At 41.8% G+C, this 24601-nt stretch overlaps 1 protein-coding gene across 1 annotated transcript in view; it reads left to right on the top strand.

The window, feature by feature from the left end:
• The window catches only part of LOC136865446 (uncharacterized), a 362527-nt gene that overhangs the window by 308471 nt on the left and 29455 nt on the right, over positions 1-24601 (top strand). Inside the window, exons 2-3 of the mRNA XM_067142407.2 lie at positions 13509-16948; positions 22271-22381. Of these exons, the coding sequence (XP_066998508.2) occupies positions 13509-16948; positions 22271-22381 (3551 nt within the window). The remainder of the gene's footprint in view (positions 1-13508; positions 16949-22270; positions 22382-24601) is intronic.

The raw sequence follows: 24601 nt of genomic DNA, 5'->3' as shown, positions 1-24601 counted from the left end.
AATTACTATTGCGTGTTTCTGTGGTGGTTGACAGTGTGCTGTGTTGTCTATATGAAGAGGCGTGTGTTCAAACAAACACAAAAACTCAGTCGGGGATCAAGCGTAGGACCTCCTGAGCCAAAGGCCGCTACGCTAACCATTCAGCTAAGGAACTAGATGATACTGAATGAAGATACACAGCCTGTTTCCAGTCATTCGACCGGGTCAAGAATGCAATGAATGAAGCCCCAATTAGCGGCGAGGACATAAATTGTGCCGGCTGCCGAAGCCTGTCGTACTCATCGGGGGCAATATCTGCTGAATAATAGCTGAATATCGTTGGTCTATAACCGTTAACGGTCTTATGTCCGACTCGTTGGCTGAATGGTCAGCGTACTGGCCTTCGTTTCAGAGGGTCCCGGGTTCGATTCCTGGCCGGGTCGTGGATTTTAACCTTCATTGGTTAATTGCTGTGGCTCGGGGGCTGGGTGTTTGTGCTGTCCCCAACATCTCTGCAACTCACACTCCACACATAACACTGTCCTCCACCACATTAACACGCAGTTACCTACACATGGCAGATGCCGCCCACCCTCATCGGAGGGTCTTCCTTGCAAGGGCTGCACCCGTCTAGAAATAGCCAGACACAATTATAATTATAACGGTCTTATTAGACATTAGGGTGTGAGAATTTTATTCTGCATTAGTCTTTCGTGTAGGCCTACCGGAAATTTCCGACACGGACTTGCCACATTTAAATACCCTAAAATTATACAGACTCAATCAGAATCGAACCCACTATCTTGGGAACAGAAGACTAACGACTGATTAGTTCATAACGCTTGCCAACTGAACACCAGCACTTCAGCTGTTTACCTGGATAGGAGAAAAAGTACCTTTTCATCCAACCAGATTGTAAGTTCCTATCCCTGAGTGGAGAAACACGGTCTTGTAGTGCAAAGCCTACTCCCCTTGTTCGCAGCTCGGTGGTTATGAATACCTCCAGCATGGAGTTTGGGGTCTCACGGTAGTCCGACTTCCTGCCAGTTCCAAAGCGGCAATCGCATTACCTATAGTCGCAAACAGAGAATTGTTCATAGTTGAACTATTCCAGCATCTTGTTCCGGAGTACTTATTTTAGGAGCATTTTTATGTTTCCTATGAGCTAATATTCCTTCTTCACATCGTTCTTTGCCATATTCCTATCCATCTCCAAACAGTCTTAGGACTGCATGGTATTGCTTGAGCTATTGCTTGGAGGGTGCGTGCGTGGGGGAGGGGTCATGTGAGCCTCCCACCTGTCAACAATAAGTCCTCGATTCACTTGTGATAACAAAAGAGCCATCATACAGTGTTATAGTATAATGAAATCTAGGCCGCCACGGAATCTATATAGCAATACAGACTCTGTGCTTTCAACACTACCTACTCTCCATTTCCCGTCTTCTCGGCACTAGAGTGTCCTTGAACACTCCCTATCCCTCCTTTTCAGTACTGGCGTGGGGTAGTGTTAATTGTTCATGTTGGAACACCATCTCTATCCCTCCTCTTCTGTACTGGAGTGGGGTAGTGTTAATTGTTCATGTTGGAACACCATCTCTATCCCTCCTCTTCAGTACTGGAGTGGGGTAGTGTTAATTGTTCATGTTGGAACACCATCTCTATCCCTCCTCTTCAGTACTGGAGTGGGGTAGTGTTAATTGTTCATGTTGGAACACCATCTCTATCTATTCGTGTACAGTATATTTATACATACATTTGAGTCACTTCTATCTACTCTATTGTCTATCACTAATCACCAGATCCTGATACTGAGAAGACGTCTGGTGAAGAAGAGAACTCATTCCTGGGAACTTCCTAAAAATATGACGGGTACTCGGGGGGGTACCTTTTGTAGCTCCACAGTAGATCGACGGATTGAGTTTGGCTAAAGAATTGTGGAGAATCACAGGATGGTGGTGGTGATCATTGTTTTGAGAGGAAGTACAATTGGACAACCATACTCTATATAACACTTATCAAAGAGAGATAGAAAAGAAATGGGACCGACATTTCAAAAATGAAGGTATCGACCAGAGAAAGACAAGGGCCACGAAAGGCGTGAAAATGAGAGACTTTATTTTTACAATTGGCTTTACGTCGCACCAACACAGATAGGTCTTATGAAGACGATGGAGTGGGAAAAAATCGGCCGTGGCCTTAAGTAAGGTACATCCCCAGCATTTGCCTGGTGTGAACATAGGAAACCATTTTCAGGGCTGCCGACAGTAGGGTTCGACCTACTATCTCCCGAATGCAAGATCACAGCTGCACGTCCCTAACCGCACAGCCAACTCGCTCGGTAAATGAAAGACTCCTTGGCCCTCAGAACCTAATAGTGTCGGGGTCGTAAAAGAACAAAAGTTGACCAAGAAAAGTCGGATAGCGTAAATGAAAGTGAGGAGCTTGGCACAAGTAAGTGGAAGCAATGCCAGGATTCGCAAACCTACGCTCCGAAGTTAAGAGCTCCTGAGTCCTCTTTTAGTCGCCTTTTACGATGGGCAGGGGAGACCATGGATGCATTGTACCGCTCTAACCCACAGAGGGAAGAATCATGGAGATGACGATTAATTCCGGGGTCTCTCTCTCTCTCTCTCTGTGTGTGTGTGTATGTGTGTGTGTGTCGTCTTCATCATAGGTAGAGCCCCATCCTCTCAGAAGCGGAGGTCGCCTATACGAAAGACCTGTACCAGACCTCTTCGGAGGCCACACGCCTCTATTATTATGCGGATGACACAATTATAATTAATGATAAAACTATTGGAAGGGGGTGAAGTTTCCACATGCGCTGCAATTCCATTTGCCAGTTGATATTGTTATCTGCAGGTTCTAAGTGTTAGGGCATGCAATATCTATGAGTCTTTCTAGCCTTATTAACAAGAACCTGGTCTCTTATTACTGACGGTCACATCCATTATAATTCCCTTGTCCCAAAGGAGCTCATCTCTTGAGTTTTCGAACACTGCTTCTCGTGCGTATTGCGAGTAGCTAGAACCTAAAGGATGTTGGAAGAAATTTACACTGGAGGGCAAGTTCCTGATGGATCATTTTTGCTATTTGATAGTGTCGGTGTTTAAAGTATGACTTACCGGGCGAATTGGCCGTGCGGTTAACTGTGAGCTCGCATCCGGGAGATAGTGCGTTCGAACCTCACTGTCGGCAGTCCTGAAGATGGTTTTCCGTGGTTTCCCATTTTCACACCAGGAAAATGCTGGGGCTGTACCTTAATTAAGAGCATGGCCGCTTCCTTCAAACTCCTAGGCCTTTCCTGTCCCATCGTCGCCATAAGACCTATCTGTGTCGGTGCGACGTAAAACAAATAGCAAAAAAAAGCAAAAAAAGTATGAATTCGCTAGATGTGGGCAACCTGATGCTGCTATTATTATTATTATTATTATTATTATTATTATTATTATTATTATTATTATTATTATTATTATTATTATTATTATTATTATTATTATTATTATTATTATTGTCTACATCATCATCATCCAGTGTTAAATATGCTACAGTTTGACACTTCGAGATTATGGCATGCTCGAGTAAGTGCTATGTTTCGAGCTGTCAACGGAGAGATGTGGAGTAGACATTAGTAGCGGAGCTTTTACAAGTAGAAGCACAAATTGGGACAAATAGGATGAGGAGTAAGGGATTTGAATAATTTATGAAGGGAAATGTTCGATAAATGTCCAATTTCTCTAAAAATATTTCAGAAAAGGCTAAGTAAACAACTGATAGGTCATCTGCAACCTGAGCGACAGCCCTAAATGCAGATCATTGATGACTGATAGATGGTAAAGAATGGAGGAAAATATTCCAGGGCAAAGATATATTTACTGGTATCACGGTCGTGGGATGATTGACCTTGGCAGGCTCTTTGTTCAACTAGACGGTATGCAAACTTACATTACTTAACCTCACTATTAGCCCAGATTCACGTGCAACCAAAATTTCGCTTCCTACTCCACTTAACCCAAACTTTACCACTTACTACCACCTCCTCATATCCAGAACACTTAACTGCATCTCACTAATCGACTAAACATTACGTCTTCACTCGATCCTTCTTCTATTTCACTTATATATCACTCATTGCTTCCTCGCCAATCTGTAGTACTCCAATGTCCGCCGAAGAGTGGCAAAGATATACTTTGAGAACAGAGAGTTTGAATCTTTGTATACAGACTTCAGTATGAGTTTATTTTTAAACGTCACGATCTCCCAATAACGTCGTTACTACTGAAAGACGCGTGATACGGTGGTTACGTCACGCCACACACAGTGAGCCGCGGACAATGGGGTGACGTCAAGACGTTTCTCTGCTCTTGGCCCCGTTCAGACTCATTGGCATGTATCGTGTGCCACTGATTAGCAATTAGCACACAGAAAAAAACAGTGACGGGAAATCGGAGTAACCTTAGGAAAACTAATTGGCACTATTTCGCTCCATTGACTGGCGTTTTACGCTGCAGTTTGTGTCAAATGGGAAGCTGTTTCTTTTGCAGTCGTTTTTACGAAGTAAAAGTAGTTTGGCCTGGCGTATGTGTTATTTAATGGAATGAAATTTTCTGCCGAGCGCAGTGCATTTAGCGGGTGGAATAACGTGGTAACTTAGCAGAAACTTGGTTGTCTGAGTAGAGACTCGAGACCGAAACGCTTGTTCAGTGTTGTGCTGAGCAGGAAATGTGTGTGTGTGTGTTTTTTTATCTTCAAATTCACCATGAATTGAGCTTTTATGTAAGAAACGACAACCTCGAGTTTCTCTTTATAAACCGTAATATTTTATTTAAGGCGTAATTTAATAAATCCCCTACAAAGTAAATATATTAGACTTTTCACTTTTGTTACTGTTAGATTATATCATTGATTTTTTGTCAGCTTCTCTCCTTCCAATCAGAAACCTATCCATACTGAATTCTAAATTCAATGCACTTCTCTGCCAAAGCAGTATTAATATTTATCACTTTGAACTAAAAATTATAACATTCTTCCCCCAACACTTTTTGGGATTAGCAGGTATACCACATGAACATAATAATGCATATAACATGTGTCAAATTAGCAAAGCAAAGTCCCCTCCGTACAGGCCATGAAGGCCCTGAGGGGGAGGGAGGTGGAAGGTAAAGGCTTCCACTATCCGTAACCTCGACTCTTAGTAGGGTAGAGTGGTTAGGTCTACGCCCGGCCGTCTTTGCTCCCAGGAATTGACCTGGTACTCATTTCTGGTGTAGGCTGAGTGAACCTTAGGGTCATGTGCACCTCCGGAAGTCTACAAACATCCGACTGCTGAAGGCGAAATCGAATCTCGTGCAGTGTTGACAGTTCGTACGTTAGTGTGTCGCGAGCAAAAACATATTATTATTATTATTATTATTATTATTATTATTATTATTATTATTTTATGTGGTTATAGCTAACCTGGCTAGCAGGGTGGTCGCCATCTGCCGTGTATAGGAAACTGCGTGATAGTGTGGTGGGAGATAGTGTTGTGCATGGTGTATGAGTTGCAAGGATATTGGGAACAGCACGAACGCCCAGTCCCCGAGCCAAGAGAATTAACTATTTACGATTAAAATCCCCGACCAGACCGGGAATCGAAGCCAGGGCCCTCTGAACCAAAGGCAACTACGCTGATCATTCAGCCAAGGAGCTGGGCAGCCATTCATTGTTCTTACATCGAGACGTTTAGTGTTTCGCACTTCTTCGCACCACACTTTTTCTCAATTATTCACTATTTGATATTGTTTTGTCGTATACTCGTATAATTCACTGAGACGAGGCAAATGACAGTTCACCACGCCGGTTTACTGTTACCCGCGCGGCATGGTGATTTTAATACCTCAAGAGGCGTCTCTGTTGCATAACCCGAGGACGTCAAACCGAGATCAGATACTTACTAAAAATCCTCCCTTTTTAAAGTGAGATATTGAGCACTATCATGACGTGTGTTGTCTACACATTATTTCAATTTTAAAACTTTCATGTTTTTTATAGTCTCGCCGGTCCAAGTACGCTTTTCAAACTCTAAACGTATTCTACGTAAACATGGAGTTGAAAATCGCTGCACTAGGGTAATAGTTTTCCGCCAGGGGTAGTCGCGTACCCCCTGTGGTATACTATTTCGGGAGAATGAACAATTTTCAAATATGCAATTTTCTTCTGGAATTGTCTACTGGAAAAACAGGTCAGGTTTGAGTTTAACAACGAGACTCCTGAATATAAATAAATGTATTGCAGAAATACAAATTTTTCTCCATCTCTTATCCTTGTGCGTATTCCTTCTAGCATCCAGTTAGTTTGTTTCTTTTTTTTCCAGAACTTCCCTGAACACATTGGCCACGATAGATGATTTCCCTGAAGCCATACTATATTGACCAACAGTAGAATATTAATATTAATGGGGTAATAAATAAATAAATAAATAAATAAATAAATAAATAAATAAATAAATAAATAAATAAATAAATGAAATAAATAACATATTTTATGAAAACATCACGCGTAGATTAGTTTTTTTTATAAGAATCACACGACACAAATATGTAAATGGAAAATTGTATTGATAATATTTTACTATCCGCCTTTGTTTACTTCCTTTTTAGGGGGCTTTCAGTTCTAGTTTTAACTACAAAAGGACTGCCTGGCGTGAAAGTGGTAAACCCCAGGAGGCCGTCTTCAGGTTTGTCGACAGTGGGGTTCGAACCCACTATCTCCCGAATGCAAGCTAATAGTGCTTAAAATGCACAGAATCATAAACGAAACATGTATGTATGTATGTATGTACTTTTTGATTCCGTTTTGAAGCAATTTTCACTTGTAATGTATAAGTCTTAGCCTTGCACTGGGGCAAAACGCTAGTAATTTCACGATTGAAAAGGCCTAAAGAGCTTAATGTTTGTATTTACAATTTTTTCGTAATCTTTTGTATAAGACACACAAATATGAATTCCTGTACTTTGTCATAATAGGCAACCCACGATTACGGGTAGTATAAATTAAAAAAAAAATGCTTGTTTTACACACTTTCAAGTTGTACTTAACAGTGATTTATGGTAACTATGACAATGACAGAGTACACGCATGCAAATTCTATTTTTTTTTTACTTGTTCTCATGTTTGACAGCTTCGTACATAAAATAGTCCTTCAAAATATTTATTTATGAATCAAGTTATATTTTTCTGTTTACTTGTGAATATTATTGAAAACTCCGTAGGCTACATAAGACTCGTTCAAAAATGTATTTGGGAAACAAGCTCTATTATTGTTCTGTTTTTCTCTTTGCTTGTGAATATTGTTATTATATAGGAACGTTTGCATTAATACTTGTTCCTCATTTCACATGCCTGTGTTGATGGTATTCATGCCCCCGCTTCCCCCAACAGGCCTAATTACCCGAAATCGGTGCGCCTGAGTATGGTTTCAGTGTATGGGACCCACTCCAGGATTACTTGATACGGGAACAGGAAAAGATCCAAAGGAAAACAGCATAATTTGTTCTAGGTGATTTCCGACAAAGGGAAAGTGTTACGAAAATGTTGTAAACTTTGGGCTGAGAAGACTTGGGAGTAAGGAGACGGGATGCTCGACTAAGTGGTATGTGTCTAGCTGTCAGTGGAGAGACGGCGTGGAATGATATTAGTAGACGAATAAACTTGGGCGAAGCTTTTGAAGGTAGAAAAGGTCATAATATGAAGATAAAGTTGGAATCCAAGTGGACAAATTGAGGTAAATATTCACTCATAAGACGAGGTCTAAGGGAATGGAATAATTTATCAAGGGAAATGTTCGAATTTCGAAGTTCTTTGAAAATGTCCAAGAAAATGCTAGGTAAATAATCGATCAGGAATTTGCCACTGGGGCGACAGCCCTATTTGCAGATCATTGAATTGAATTGAATTGATTGATTGATTGATTGATTGATTGATTGATTTTTTGATTGATTGATTGATTGATTGATTGATTGATTGATTGATTGATTGATTGATTGATTGATTGATTGATTGATTGATTGATTGATTGATTGATAAGCTACCGAAATGTGAACCTCTTCCACCCCCACCCGCATCCCCTACTAAGCATTATGTTCTTCAGAATGAACAAATTTTGAAGACATATGTCTGTAAATCTTCCAATCCTATGAGACTTTAAAGAGCACCTATCTCCTAGGTTTATCTCGTTAATGACAGCACGTGAGACTAATGGGACATTCGCTGAAAGATAAGATGGTCGTAAAACTGTCCAGAACAACACTTGGCAGTGGCTACTTGAGCAGCGCACGCAAAACAAGCAGGACTTCAAACAATACTCATCTAACTTGTAGAAGTGTGTAAATCTTGATCATATCTTCATTAGCAGATGGCACTGCTGCAGGAGGCCTAGCTGAAGTCATACGATTATTATTATTATTATTATTATTATTATTATTATTATTATTATTATTATTATCTATCGAGTTAGCCCTGAGGTTAGAGTCATCTAGCTGTGAGCTTGCCTTCGGAAGATGGTGGGTTCGAACCCCACTGTCGGCAGTCCTGCAGTTTCTGCATCGTTACGCTCAGCTTAGAAGCAAGATAGAACTTATTTAGTTGACGTGTTTCCTGTTCCAAACATCTCTTAATCTTCTTGCTGAAATTATTATTGCATTTTTCTGTTTTGTTTTTGTTTTGTTGGTTGTAATTTTGAATTTGTTCGCAAATTGGTGATTGTCGACAAGTGTTCTGAATATAGGTGTCCTGCATAAATTCTACTGTTACACCGATTTGTTTGAGGTCTCTTTCAACTTTAATTATCAAATTATTCTTGGCTTTCAGTGAGATATATGTCTACATGTTAGTCCCGCTTTCCTAATATGGGGTGAGATGAATTTATATAGCTACTTTTTACGGGCGGATGGCCTTCCTGACGCCAACCTCAGATGAGGAGAAGCTAGTGATGAAGATGGCAAATGAAATTGGGTAAGGATGTGGAGGTAATCGGTTGTGGCCTGAGAATAGGAATTGTTCCGGCATTTGCTTGAAAGTGAAAATGGAAACCACAAGACAACCATTCTCAGGACAGCTGACGGTGAAGTTCGAATCCACTCGTCTCCCACTCCGGCCGCCACTCCGCTCGGATCAGTGAGAGTGCAATAATGTTGAGAATTATTTTGGTCAGTCTACCATCGTTCATTCTGAGAATATTGCCGTAGAATGTCAATCTGCTCTTCCTGATAGTATCTGCAATAATAACAATTAAACGTAGGCATACAATGTCATTGTTCACGATGTTCGAAGTCCTTCTTGGAACCATCTATATTAGAATAATCTCTAAACAAAACTGGGTTGAAAGGAAAAGTATGCACGCTGTTTGTTCCAGTACCACACCAATGTCGGTCGATTCTCAGCATTCAATACGCGTAATGTACAAAAAGTTACCTATTTATAAGAAAACTTGTGCGTCATTTTCAATGATCAAAGAGACATCTGTCGAAATTGTCAGTTTTTAAAAACTCTTCAATCTACCAACTGCACTATTGTATAAATATGATAACATCCTATCACTCCTTAGTCTCCGTCAAAGGCCTTAGCTATTGTGATGTATAAGCTAAAGCATAAGTTGATACACTCCACTGCTTCCTATAAAACTAATTCAGATACCACTCCAGAAGAGATTGAAAAATTCATTTTACCCAAATATATATTTATAAGTTTGGTACATGTTCATTATGGAATTACTCTGTACATATTTTTAATAGACTCTCTGAAGACATAAGAGAGACATGCACATTGCTTACTTTTAAGTCTAAACTAGTTAACTGCCTCATGTCAGACACTGTTTTACATGATTTAGATTACATCTGCTGTGTAATTGAATGTATGTACTGCACCATTACGAGCTGAATAAATAAATAAATAAATAAATAAATAAATAAATAAATAAATAAATAAATAAATAAATAAAGTGGAAGCCGGGGATGGTCAGCTGAAAGGAGCCAGACGAAGATAGAAAGGAAGGCTTCTGTTATATCACAGTGGCCGGCAGGCAGGAAGCGGAGATGCGCTGTCGTGGTCAGCTGATGACATCACGCATATCTCCTACGGCTGTCAGTCAAGAATTGACCCATCTGTCACACAGCTTCCACCATTAGTATCTGTGCGCAAAATGTTGTAGGAAAGATAATTTTGCAGAACCCTAGAATAGACCTTTCCTTTCCAAGGGTATCTACATGTGTTCGTATCTTTTGCTCAAGTCAGCATAGTTGATCGAACTGACACTTCCAAGCAAATGCTGGGACAGTTCCTGTTCATTGGTTACATCCGAATCTTTCCATGTACTTACCCTGTTTCATTCATCATCACTAATTTCATCTTCATTAGCTCCTCAACTGAGGCTGGCGTCAGGAAGGACATCCAGCCGTACAACGATGCCATAAAATATCATTTCACCTCATCCCTGATCCCATATCAGGAAGCGGGACTAAAATACAGTTGATGGGCTTTTACCACCGACCGCTTGTAAATGAATTTGTATTGAATTGACTCCAATGCGTCTCTCACTTCAGCCAAAATCAGATTTTTGTTGGACGACATTGGTTGTCATGAAAGTCAAGCTTGTTCCCACCCGTATTTTTTGATCAAATCTAATAGAAGAAGTTCCATCATATATCCGTTTTGATCAAATCTATCCTTGCCGAGCTGAGTGGCTCAGACGGTTGAGGCGCTGGCCTGCTCACCCCAACTTGGGAGGGTCGATCCTGGCTTAGTGCAGTGGTATTTGAAGGTATTCAGATACGTCAGCCTCGTGTCGATAGATTTACTGGCACATCAAAGAACTCCTGCAGACTAAATTCCAGCACCTCGGCGTCTCCGAAAACCGTAAAAATACTTAGTGGGTCGTAAAGCCAGTAATATTATTATTATTATTATTATTATTATTATTATTATTATTATTATTATTATTATCATCATCATCATCTTGGGCTCAGAGAGAGCTTTCTACGAGTATATCACGTAAGGGGTCAGAATTGATATATAGACGTTCACATAGCCGATTTCATTAACAATATCCAACTTCACATGTTAGGACCCTCCCTTGCCATGTTAAGACCCTCCTTTGCTATGTTTTTCTTTCGAGGTTCAGACCATTTTGTTACACAAATATAAACTGTCAAATGACCGATGTCTTTTGGTTTCAAAGTTACCCATTCCAAACCATATACCATAAAATCGTCACTTTCTTCAAAGCAACACCCACCCCTGCGTATTTTACATAAGCCCACATTTTCAATCAAATGGTGCCTCATATAAACCCAGGGGTCCGTGACCTGGCGAGTAGTTCGTGGTGGTCGAGGGGACGGCTTCCTTCTTGTGTTCGTTATCCGCTGAGGATCCTTGCGCAGGCGCGGGCACCCCCATGTCTCAGCCCACACTCACCTTCCTGAAGGTACGAAGACGTCTCGCTCCAGTAAATTCACCTCCACTACGAACACACCCGCGCAGTCGCTCACAATCAAGTTTGGTGTCCGATCCAGAACAGACTGACATGTCTTCATCGCAGGAAACACCGCAGGCACTCCAGGAACTCCGGCCCGGGCAGTCTGCATCACAGCAGGAGCTCCAGACGATTCGACAACACACGTCGCACCAATCTGATGAAAACCAGCAGGAGGAACCAGACCCGGCCGAGGATCAACTGCAGACCTACACGTGAAGAAACATGCTTCCTGCAACATACGAGAAGGCCGTAAACAGCTAAGGTTATCCGACTGGCAGAAGCCCTCAAGTCTCTGGTGCCTGCTACGCCGGTCGGGAGGGATCAACACGAGGCCCGGCCGTCCTGTGGGGCCTGTCTGTTTGGCCTCACATGGACATTGGGCAAAGCGGCATTTTGTAACGCGTGCCTCTCTTCTCTACTGTGCCCTCACCAGGGGGTGGCAGTACGCCCTCCAATTGGACTCGGCGGTAGGGGAAGACGTCCTCCCTCTGCCGCCGGGCTTCCAATCCCAGCAGCACACCCGGGCTCCTATGGTCCGTCGTGGCATATCTGAACGTGGTAGAGGCCGCGGCGCTTAAGGAGCCCGGGCAGCCCAAGCAACAAGCCCCAGGACCTGGAACTCTACCTCGGGTGCCTCTTCAGCGATCTCCTCACCACCACCTAGGAAGACAGCAGAGTGTCCGCTTTTCGTATGCATCTTTTTATTTGTGTTAAGCTTGTCGGCTTTAATAATATTTCTTGCAAAGTTGCTCTTCAAGCACCGTTAACTTTTCTTTCAGCTTTGCGGTATATATTTTGTATTTCTCATTGAGGGTATATATATATAAATTATATGTTTGTGTACTTATATTTATATTCATAAATGTTTCTTTGCAAGCCTCTTCGAGGCGGTCGGCCTGTGGCACTATGTACGTACATTTCTCAAACCAATAAAGCACTTGAGAGGTCTACCTGACAGGGGCAATGGGGGTGGTCTGTTCGGGCGTGACCACGGTTCGGGTGACCGGAGGATAGCGGCTCCCCTCCTCGGTCTCCGGGTGTCTCTTCCCTCGGATGGGACTGCTCGGCCACCGCGGCTCTCGCCAGTGCTGTATTGTATCTTTAGTTCCAGGTTATAAGCCAGAATGTGAACAGTTGTCTTCGTTACACTAAGGGCTCTAATGTGTGACCTGATTTTACAGATGTTTTCACGCCAACAGACACTTCATTTCGGACACACCTAAGAGTAAGGCCAACAGCAGCCATCAAAAACATGCACACTATAAATAACTTGAGCAGACTTTCCATCAATACTGCCAGGGCTCGATTCCAAACACAAACATGTCCAATTGCTACATATGGGTTAGAACTAGTTTAGGAAAGATTAACTCTATCAGAACTCAAATGCTGGAAAAAGTAAAATAAATGCTAGGAGTCACTATCACAGTCTCTGAATTGGCAGAGGAACCCTTTTTCAATGTAGAGCTTCGAACAAGATTATATCTTCCATCAACCCAAGCGGAACAGAAACTTCTAGACATCAGGAGAGAGAAGAGGAATACAATATGGACAGATTTTTACACCACGGATACCATCACGGATAGTAATGGGGAAAAGGAAAACCAAGAATTAAGACATATTTATGAGATTGGCCATGCATGGTTTTCATCATAAAATACGCAGAAACACAAAATTGCATGACCCAAATGAAAATTGCGTAAAGCAGATCCCTGAGGGACTACATCAAAGAATAAACAATTATATTTTCTAATGAAGGTTTGTGTACACTCTTTGCACAATTGTGCGCTGTATCTTCTTAATTAATTGTGATAATACCGCCGGATCTGGGTGAAAGATTAGGAAATATATTTGTATCTTTTGTAAAGGATTATCTTTTAAAACATATTATTATTATTATTATTATTATTATTATTATTATTATTATTATTATTATTATTATTATTATTATTATTATTATTATTCCCGATGAAGTAATTAAACAGAGAATAACTTTTTTTAATTCTTTGATTTTCAGAACTGACGAAGCGAGCTGCGAAGGACGATGGAACAGATGCTGCGTTGAACATCATGTCCCGTCGTCGGCAGTTAGTGATGCAGCAGCGCACTATGAAGCGGGCTGTATCTCCCAAAACCACAAGGCGGCAACGTGACAGCGACGAAGAGCTGCTCCACGCCGAGGAGACGTCGTACTCAGGAGCACTAGTCAAGGACGGGGTGGAAAATTCAACTCTCTCGTCGAATGAGAGTAAAGTGGTCAGTGTCCCTCCAACCAATGTAAGTGTTACACGCGGCGCGAAAGACGATTACACAGTCGATAGCTCGACAGAATCCAAAGAAACTTCAATCACTTCAGTGGCACGTAAACGACGGCCAGTTCAACGTGCTACAGAATCCTACGTGGTGTCGTCCCATTTGCCTGTACCCGCGGCGCTCACCATGTCTGAGTCTCTCTATAACCACTTCCGACCTCTTGATAGGGAAGTGCCAGAGGACCAGTTTCTACCCTTCCTGCAGTTCGGTAAGAAGCTGGTCCCCAATGCCAAGACTACATTCCCCGCCACAGTGACCAGCAGCACAAACGCGTTAGACAGTGTGACCAACTCCCCCCGTGTGCGCGAATTTTCTTCCTTCCATCCTCCAGTAGAAACAGTGTATCAAGCATCGGTGACGAGACCTAGGCTCTCTGAGGAGGAAGTCAACGAGGACATGGATGTTGCTGTAGTCAAGCCTATTATCGAGAAAAACAAAGCTACCCGCGGAAAAGCGAGTTCTTTGCTTTCCCTTCGAAACGTAGGGGGACTTTACCGCAAGCAGTTAGAGACAAACGAAAATCTTGTGATTTCGTCAGATAAGAATTTGATTAATGACACTGGCGCTAAAGTGAACGATACCAAAGATATCGAACGTAAACGAGTGTTGTCGGTGACTCCGGGAATGAAAGAAGTGATTATTGACTCTAATGGAAGAAGAAAAATAGTTGCTGTATCACGTAGACCTCTGCTGACAAATATCACGTCAGCTGTTACTATTACAACCACCACTGCTCCTACAACCCCTCTAACAAACACATCAAACGACAAAGCAGAGGTACGACTTCTGGTTAATCCTCTGAGTTTAGCTGACCTGTCAGCAACATCGACTAGTACCACTTCAACCACATCTCACCCAATTACAAACTCAACATCAACAGCAATCACCATCACCTCCTCCTCCACCACCACCACCACCATCCCCACCATCTACACCACCACCAGCCCGTCCATCAGAAGTGATAATACAGCTAGTCCTGTTCCAACCTCAATAAGTAGGACTAGCACAGTTACTAGAGCCGCTACAACATCCACTACTGTCAACCATTCTAGTTCGACATCCCCTACTTCCCCCTCGATCGATATTACGACAGAGCAGCCTACCATCACTTCCACAACAAGTACCACTCCTATTAGCCCTCTCACTAACGCTACCTCTACAAACAACACGGAGCATCCTCTAGCCCACGATCCAACTCAGTTCAGCTCCAGCAATGTGGTGGCAGCGCGCACTGTACCTCACAGACAGTTTAGTCGTAATAGCACTACTCTGTCATCACGGCGTAAGACGTCAGGATTGTACAGTACGGAAAGGAGAACTAATCCTCTTAGGACATCTTTACTGAGGCAGACTAGTGACAATACGACGGAGTTGGATATGACTCCTGAAGAAAGTAATGCATCTTCTTCTTTCGGCTCATCCACCAACAATAGCACATTAGAAGATATTAAGAATCAGGCTTCAACCCGACAACCATCCATTATTGAGAAATATCAACAAATGAGAATGGCGGATGTCCGTGCTGGACGGCGTCAGCTCCGACAAAACTACACAGACATTCTTAGAAATAAGCACTTACATTCTGTAGAATCTGACGGTGTATTCTTGGATGATAGCCAAAGAACAAACAAAAATACTTCAGAGAGTATGGAATTAGCGACGAAAGTTTCTGTTATAACCACTGTTACGCCATCACTGAACTTATCTTCATCATCAGACGTTGTTGTTGATGGAGATATATTCAATTTCAGTACTTCCTCGGAACGACCAACCACTACATCTTCATTGTTAATACCAACCACTAAAATCTTATCTACAGCTGTGGTGACTTCAGTATCTATCAAAGGAGCTTGGCCATCCGGTGTTACAGAGATGCCATCCCAGGAGGTGTTCCCTGTGCCGCCTCAAGAGAGAGACTCAACCATTCTAGTTCCAGATGAAAAGGAGTCCGAAATAAGGGCTGAGAAAGATGTGAGTAACACACGGCCAGAGAATTTTGCAGACGAAAAGCTCAACCTAACCGAGGTGAATCCTACAGCGCCTGGAAATGCAACTTATTCCATGATCAAAGAGCTCCTTGCCGGAATGAATGCTTCTGAAGCTCAAACTGATACGCAGAGTGCTTCTATTGGTGACACTTTCAAAAGTGTAACGAATGGATCAGGAACAGAAATAAGGATCAATAATACTGCTGGTTCAGTTAGAGAAGTACTGCCTTTGAGTCACGAACATTTCGTAGGTGTTGACAGCCCAAGACCGGTGTTTACAAATTCAAGTGTCGTGTACACCACTTCCTACAGTAGAAAGGAGTCGCCTCAAATTCAAAGATCTCCTCCTTTCCTACCCACGTTAGAAAACGTAAATGCAACATCGCTTCCTAGGTCAAGTACTACTACATCAACCACAACAACAGGATCTCCAGTTCCACATATCACGGTAGCCCCACTTTCATCGCCCACAATTCCTCTCAGTCAGAGTACTTCACCTGCAATAGAAGTGTCGCTGAGCACATCTTCAAGTCCACAGTCCCCACCGCCAAATGTCGAAATTGCACCGGTTAACACGTCTATTTATCAGCAGGATGATCCCTCGTTTTCATCAGTGACTGAACAAAACTTAAGTAAAGGTCGTGCTTTGTGGTCGAACACGACATCTAGACCTTCAACCAATATTCCTGTAGTGCAGTCATCAGACAAAGACTTCCATCTGCCATTAGTGAAACTGTACAATGCCTCCACTGTGTGGGGGGATGCAGTCCATCCGACAGAGGAGGCGTCTTACAATGAGGCGCCGTACGAGACTGTAAGTAAAGTAGATGAGGAGTATGTCGTCTCTAACAACCAAACGGGCAAAATTTTCAACGATACTTCTGTAAATGTGAACGAGTGCAATGGAAGTGAGGGTTGCTACGAAGATGAACGTCACACGAGTACGACGCGCCATCCGCTTATCACCAAAGACTGCGAGGGACTGAATTCCACTCAAGAAGGCTGTATATACCGACCCAGGGAGAGCAGTGTGTCGGTGGCGGAGTCTTCCTCGACCCTGGAGATCGTCATCTATGTTCTTGCAGGTATCTGCATTATCCCCGCAGTAGTGGGCGCACTCTTCCTCGTCCGCTGCGTGTTGCGGCATCGGAGAAAGGTAAGTTGCACATGATTTTAATCTAAAGTTAGACATTCCTATTGTGCTGCATAACATTAACATCTAGAAAACATTTATTTCCTTTTAAAATGGAGTTCCATGGACAACGTCATTTACTCTTTTCTTAAAAGCAAGCAAGATTTTACGTGACTGTTGATATAATGACCATAGCCAGGGAAACTAGTTTCACGTGGAATATGAACCACAGGACATGGACGTTTCATTTCAAAAATCATGCATGCCCTGGCCAGGATTCGAACTACGGCTTTCTTTGTGAGAAGCCAGAGACTGGGCCACTCAGATATCGCGCCTCCTTCCCCTCTTCTCCCAGGTAAATCTAGGTCGTGAAAATAAAAATGCTTTTAGTTAGACAAATCGTACTAAGAGATACTGTAAGTCTACTTAAAGACCTTAAACACGATTACTTGATACTGTTGTTCGAATTCTCCGGTCTACAAAGCCAGGAATAATGGTCGAGAGGATTCGTCGTGCTTACCACACGACACCTCATAATCAGCAGGCCTTCGGACTGAGCAGCGGTCGCTTGGTGGGCCATGGCCCTTCGGGGTTGTTGCACCATGGGGTTGGGTTTGTTTGGTTTGGGTTGTTCGAATTCTAAATTTACGAGTTAACGTCACAGAGGTCATCATCCACTTCCATTGGAACAATTCTGAGGATGGGCACTCTGTCATCGTTCTCGAGGGTAGATCCATGCTCTCTCGGTAGTTAGGTATTTGAGTGGTTTTACAGAGTGCCACAATCTTACGGTTAGAAAGTTGTTTAAAATCAATTCTGATTAACTTTGCGAGAATGCTAATAGCGTTCTAAATCCAAAACACGTCATTGCTCATATATCATAATACCGAGCAAGTGGCTGCGTCACCGGGCGAGTTGGCCGTGCGCGTAGAGGCGCGCGGCTGTGAGCTTGCATCCGGGAGATAGTAGGTTCGAATCCCGCTATCGGCAGCCCTGAAAATGGTTTTCCGTGGTTTCCCATTTTCGCACCAGGCAAATGCTGGGGCTGTACCATAATTAAGGCCACGGCCGCTTCCTTCCAACTCCTAGGCCTTTCCTAACCCACCGTCGCCATAAGACCTATCTGTGTCGGTGCGACGTAAAGCCCCTAGCAAAAAAAAAAAAAAAGTGGCTGCGTCGTTTGAGTCGCATTGCTATCAGCTTGCATTCGGGAGAAAGTGGGCTCGAACCCCACTGTCGGCAGCCCTGAAGACAGTTTTCCGTGTTTCCCATATTCATACCAGGCAGTGTGTCACTTCCTCCCCACTTCTAGTCCTTTCCTATTTTATCGTCGATATAGTTCCTATCCGTGCCGGTGCAACGTATAGCAAACGTATAATAATAATAATAATAATAATAATAATAACGATAGGCCTATAAGCACAGAATTTCTTGAAATCAATCTTTGTAAAACAACATTTACGACTTGAACACGTCTGTAACTTTTGGAGCTATGGACTAGGATATTTCAAGCTCCTAAAAATGAAATAGGAGCAGCAGGTCACATATAATCCTGCGACAATAACGTCTATAACGTCCTCTCAAAGGTACTAATTTTCCCATTTTCTTTTATCTTTTTAAGTTGTAGGCTGAATACTTCAAATATATTCGAAGAAATAAAATAATTGAAATCACTGTCTAGCTCGAAGGCTGAGTACTCGTCTTGGTCTTCGGTCCTTGGGGCCTGGGTTCGATTTCGGGCCGGTCGAGGGATTTTAATCTTAAAAGATTAATTCTCTTGGCTCGGGGTGTGGGTGTTAGTGCTGTCTCCAGCAATCCTCAATCTCACCCATATCAAACACAACACTATCCTCAACTACACAAACAGAGTTTCTGATACGTGGCAAATGTTTCCCGCCCTTATCGGAGAGTCTGCCTTAAAGGGCTGCATCAGGCTAGCACCAGCCACATGCAATAATAACTAATGGTGTGTGGCCTCTGGAAAGGCCTGATGCAGTCTTTCGAGTTGACACCCATGAGAGAACTGAGCGTCTATAAGGATGGGGCCTTACTTAGGATGAAATCTGATTTTTGTTGATATTTTGCTTTACGTCGCACCGACACAGATAGGTCTTATGGCGACGATGGGAAAAGAAAGTCCTAGGAGTGGGAAGGAAGCGGCCATGGCCTTAATTAAGGTACATCCCTAGCATTTTCCTGGTGTGAAAATGGAAAACCACGGAAAACCATCTTCAGGGCTGCCGACAGTGGGGTTCGAACCCACTATCTCCCGGATGCAAGCTCACAGCTGCGCGACCCTAACCGCACGGCCAACTCACCCGGTGTAATCTGATGTCGAAGACGGCACAAACGCCCAGTCACAGAGCTAGAGAAAATAACCACGATTAAAAGCCTTGATCCGACCGGAAATCTAACCTGGAACCCATTGGACCAAAGGCCAACATGCTAACCAGATAGCCATGGAGCCAGACATTATTATTATTATTATTATTATTATTATTATTATTATTATTATTATTATTATTATTGAAGTCGAAAATTGGCACTAAAATCTATGAATACATAGGCACATATGCAAGATGAGGAGATGATGACGATAATGATTGTTGTTAATAGGTCGGGTAGGGGAAGAGGACAATCTTCGAGGTCATCGGCCTTCCTAAAATGAGGTTATTAGTCGGTTTCAAATCTCACTTCTCATTATGGGAGCTATAGCTCCAATCCAAGACTATGAATATGAAAAAATGTTATGAAAAAACGGATTCTTGTGATTCCTACTCTGCATAAAATTGTGTGTTCCGGATTTTCGATTAGGAGATTACGAACAACTAAATCGACAAATGTTGCTTGTTTGTGTTGAATGTTACTTCTGTCTCCATAATGTGATATTCCACTTCTGATGTTCTTCATACAGTTGCTCTCATCAGTAATTCATAACCCTGACTGGTGCATGGCCAATCGCAAGCTTTTCATTTAAAATGTAAAATCTCTCTAGATTTTCTCTGTGCACACTAGTGAATAATACAGACGTCGCCGGGCGAGTTGACCGTGCGCTTAGAGGCGCATAGATGTGAGCTTGCATCCGGGAGATAGTGGGTTCGAACACCACTGTCGGCAGCCCTAAAGATGATTTTCCGTGGTTTCCTATTTTCACACCAGGAAAATGCTGGGGCCGTACCTTAATGAAGGCCACGGCCGCTTCCTTCCCACTCCTTGGCCTTTCCTATCTCATCGTCGCCATAAGACCATCTGTGTCGGTGTAAAACCAGTTGCAAAAAAAATTAAAAATGCAGACGCCTAAAATTGTCGAAAAACCGCTTTACTACATTAATCGTATTTCTAGCTCGTTCTCTAAACGGGATAAAATTACTGTTTATTAACGTGAAGAATCTCAGCTCTGCCTAAAACCTCCATTGTTTATTCTTTAACTGAGCGAGTTGGTTGTGTGGATCGGGTCTTGTAGCTTTTAGCTTGCACTCGGGAAATGGTAGTTTCGAACTCTACCATCGGCAGCCCTGAAGATGTTTTCAGTGGTTTCCTATTTTTAAACCTGACAAATGCTGGGGTTGTACCATACGTAGGGCCACGATCACTTCCTTTCCAGTTCAAGACCTATCATCGCCGTAAGACCTCTCTGAGTCATTGCGACGCAAAACAAACTAGCCGAAGTTTATTGTTTCTACTATTTCTTCGTAACAAATACAACGGTTTTGATTATTAATTATACGCAGTATATTTTATTATATTCTATAATATTAATTTTTTCTCTTTGTCACAGGTCGTTATTATTAAACAATAAATATTGCTGAAAATTTCATTTAATCAGAACCTAAACATCTGTTAGTAATAACGATTACCCTCAAGGATTTTCGACTTGAATGTGTGGGGTGGCGACCGCGGGACCAATAGCTGAGTCTTTTTCTTCTACTTAATTGCGCCAGTCTCCTCACTTTCCTGTCCAATCTCCCTTGGGCACCTATTGCCCCACCATCCACCGTACTAAAACTCCACGAGAAAGACAAAATGAGTAAACAAAGGAAAACGTGGTAAAGATAAAATATCCAGTTATAGAGATGAACAACTGAAGTTAAAACGATACATTTCGAGAAAGATAAATTGAGTAAAGTTAAGAGAGAGTAATGAGCCAAAATTCACAGACCTCTACGTCTCACATAAGAATGATATCAGAAGATGCAGAGGAAATGAGACAGGCTAAATTAATCATACGGGATGAGGCTCTTTCAGCAGTAGATCAGCTGCTTATAATGAACAACAAACCACCTTTCGCTAGAAAAATGATCTTGCTCGGTGCAGACTTCCGATAATGCCAGGCAGTAACTCCTGACTGTCACAGAGCGGCTGTTGTCCAGTCATGTTTAAAGTACCTACTGTATTCTTCTCTATAGCCTGAAATTAATGTTTAACTTCAGTGAATTGCTTCTAAAACTTGGCAATGGAGAACTTGCCCAAAAGGCATTATCGAGATTCAACAAAACCTGATTTAAAAGTATATTGTATGAGATTCACTTGGTTACTTTTTCCTTCCAAGTGAGTTTACAATTTTCTCCAAAGTGGCAATTTCATGCCTAAGAACCGAACAACTTAACGTCATCAACCAAAAGGCTCTGAATAGTTTCTTAGGTGACCAAATAATGTACATTAGCTTTGATTCCGTAAAAAGCGATGATGTTAATGAAGTTAATAAATCTGGTTTGTGCAACAGAACGAGGTTGACTGTACCGTACTAAAGCTAGACAAAAATATCTTTCATGCAGAAATTCTGATGGGCTCAGCTTTAGGAAGAAAGTGTTTCATTCCAAGAATAGATTTAGCACCTGTTAATTCCAATATACCATTCGTTCTTAAATGGAGGAAATTTCCTTTAAATGTACCCTTCTCTGTCATGTCATAATGCATAAGTCACCAGGACAAACTTTAAAGTAGGGATGAATCCCTCCACTCCAGTGTTTTGAACAGCTGTATGTAACTTTTTCAAGAGTATGCAGTACATGTGTAATTATTGTACCTTTGGTTAAAGTTTTATTCCATAATATGGAATCAAATACATTAAGTCAGTAGACTATCAACCTTTACCTCTCTGTCAAAATTTGCTCAAAGAGCATTTAAAAACTTATCATTTTGTAGCTTTTTCTTTTTTTCAATTTTGTAGTATAAACCATGCCCCCTATATCCTTCAAACCTGGGTAATATTTTGTCTATAAATATTTGCGCCCCTTCCCCCACTTCCAATTTCCAATCACCACTACTATTTAGGAGTGTGAGTGTATTTGTCAATGTTCTTTGAGAGTATTTTTCTCTTTCAAAATTCAGTGTGTTATTTTTCAGGTCCTGGATGAATCGGACACGTGCTCGGAGATCAGCTGCCACAGAGCAGGAGAAAATGGGGAAGCTACCACCCCAGCGAGCACCAAGCTACCTCGCCTACAGCCTCATATGGTAAAAATTTCTTCAAGTTTTGATTATTTGTAACCCTGCTGGTTCTTGCCTACTGGCACTTATTTGAGTCTCGACATATTTATTAAGTACCTACCATACATTGCTCATTCTCTTTGACTCAATCTCTTAGGACACGCAAGTTTCCATCAAGCTGAATCACAGATAAGAATGTATTCTTAAAATTAACACACACAAAGATCTTAAGCAGGGACTGGAAAAGTTGTAAATGGTTTTAAATAATAGTGATACTACAGATAATAAAGAAATAAACCTAGTGTCAGCTAAGAGAAACTTCATTGTTCATGCCAGCACAGAAATTTGTCAACTGAAAACTTATGAGTAATGCTATTTATTCCATGCTACATAAATACAATACAAATTGCATACGGGTAAATTTTATGTTCTTCTCACCTGCCAAAAGACTAAACAAAATGGAGAATTTTTTCATAAAAATGTAATGGATTGTACAATTCGAGTTCTTCTTCTTCATCATCATCATCATCATCATCATCATCATCATCATCATCATCATCATCATCATCATCATCATCATCACATGGCTGGGTCTACTTGGAACATAAGCCTCTTCATCATTTTCTGTCCATCTTCTTCACTCACTGTCGTCCAGTTCCCTCCTTTTGCCTCGATGTTCTTCTTTACATCTTTCAGCCATCTGTCCTTTGGTCTTCCTGTAGGTCTCCTTCCCTTCAATTTCATTTCTAACATCTTTCTTGGTATCCTCTCTTCTCCCATTCTCTTAACATGTCCACACCACAGCAGCCTTGATTTTTTTATCTTTTCCTGTAAGGATACCTCATTTACCATTTCCCTAACTTTCACTTCTTATTCTGTCCATTCTTGTTAAACCTACTTGACACCTTTGAAATTTCATTTCCACTGCATGTATTCTACTTTTATCCCTCTCCTTGATCACCTGCATTCTGATCCATATGCCAAAAGTGTGTTATGTTTATTTAATTCATCTTATCATATCTGCTGTCTCAAATTCCTCCTTTCTGCCACATTTCAATATCTTACATACATATTTATATTATTATACACACACATGAAAAACAAGGGCCAGCATCAAAGTGGTGTGGTTCGAACTTGGAAGCGGTACCCTCTACAGGAAGACAGAACTATTGATGACTTGCCTCGTACGGGTCGTCCAAGGCTACAACTGCAGTTGATGACCGTTATCTTCAAATTTTAGCTCTGAGGAATGCTGAACACAATGCCACAATGCTGAATAATAGCCTTCAGGCTGCCACAGATTGTCGCGTTTCAACTCAGTTTGTGAGAAGCAGGTTCCACGAGGCTCATGGCAAGGCCCAGCACTCAAACTCAGACATAATGTGATGTGGTATATATGGGCCCAACATTATGCTGAATGGTCTCAGAATTGGCATAAAGTCCTTTTCAGCTATGAGTGTTGCCTAAACCTTGTTTCTGACAATCACTGGTAATGTTTTTGGAGGCATTCTGGTCAGGCATCACATCTTAAGACACACTGCTTAGCACGTACCGGTACCCTGATGTTTTGGGGTAGCATTATGTGGAACCACCATATGGCACTCCTAGTCATGCAGGGCAATGTCACTGCTGTACAATACAGGGGCGAGATCCTCTGACACACAGTGATCCCATATCACAAGCATTTTGGAGGAGAATGTGTCTTAATGGCTGATAACGCGTGCATCCATTGTGCAGTTCTTGACAAATTGGACCAACATTATTTTGATGAACTAGTGGACAGTATGACAAGATGAATTCAGACATGCATCAATGCAAGTGGACATGTTATCTGATATTAATGATACTGATGTGTGCTGTATTCAGTAACTCAAATTGACAAAGCAAAGCTGTATTGTTGTAGAGGCATTTGTTTGTTGTTTTGTTGGGCAATTGGCATAGATATGGCATCTCTGCAAATATCTCTTCCGGTTTTAAAAATATTTTTTAAAACACTTTGCTCTAGGGTGATGCATAACTTTCTTGATCTGTGTATTAAAAGGGTAAAATGGGGAGGTAGAATTCTGCATTAAGCCTACTACCTTTTAAGAACGTATAATGTTAAACTGTAACAATTGTAACAGATATTTCACAGAGAAATATATGGAAACTTTGTGGCTGATTTTCAGATAATAAGAATGAAATCTAAATAGTTAATCATGTACAATAGAAGAATGTACACATACATACAGTTGGCTTGTCAGTACA

This window comes from Anabrus simplex, chromosome 1 (genome assembly GCF_040414725.1).
Source record: "Anabrus simplex isolate iqAnaSimp1 chromosome 1, ASM4041472v1, whole genome shotgun sequence".
In the NCBI taxonomy this organism is placed as follows: domain Eukaryota; kingdom Metazoa; phylum Arthropoda; class Insecta; order Orthoptera; family Tettigoniidae; genus Anabrus; species Anabrus simplex.
This window is presented reverse-complemented; position numbering and strand designations above follow the sequence as displayed.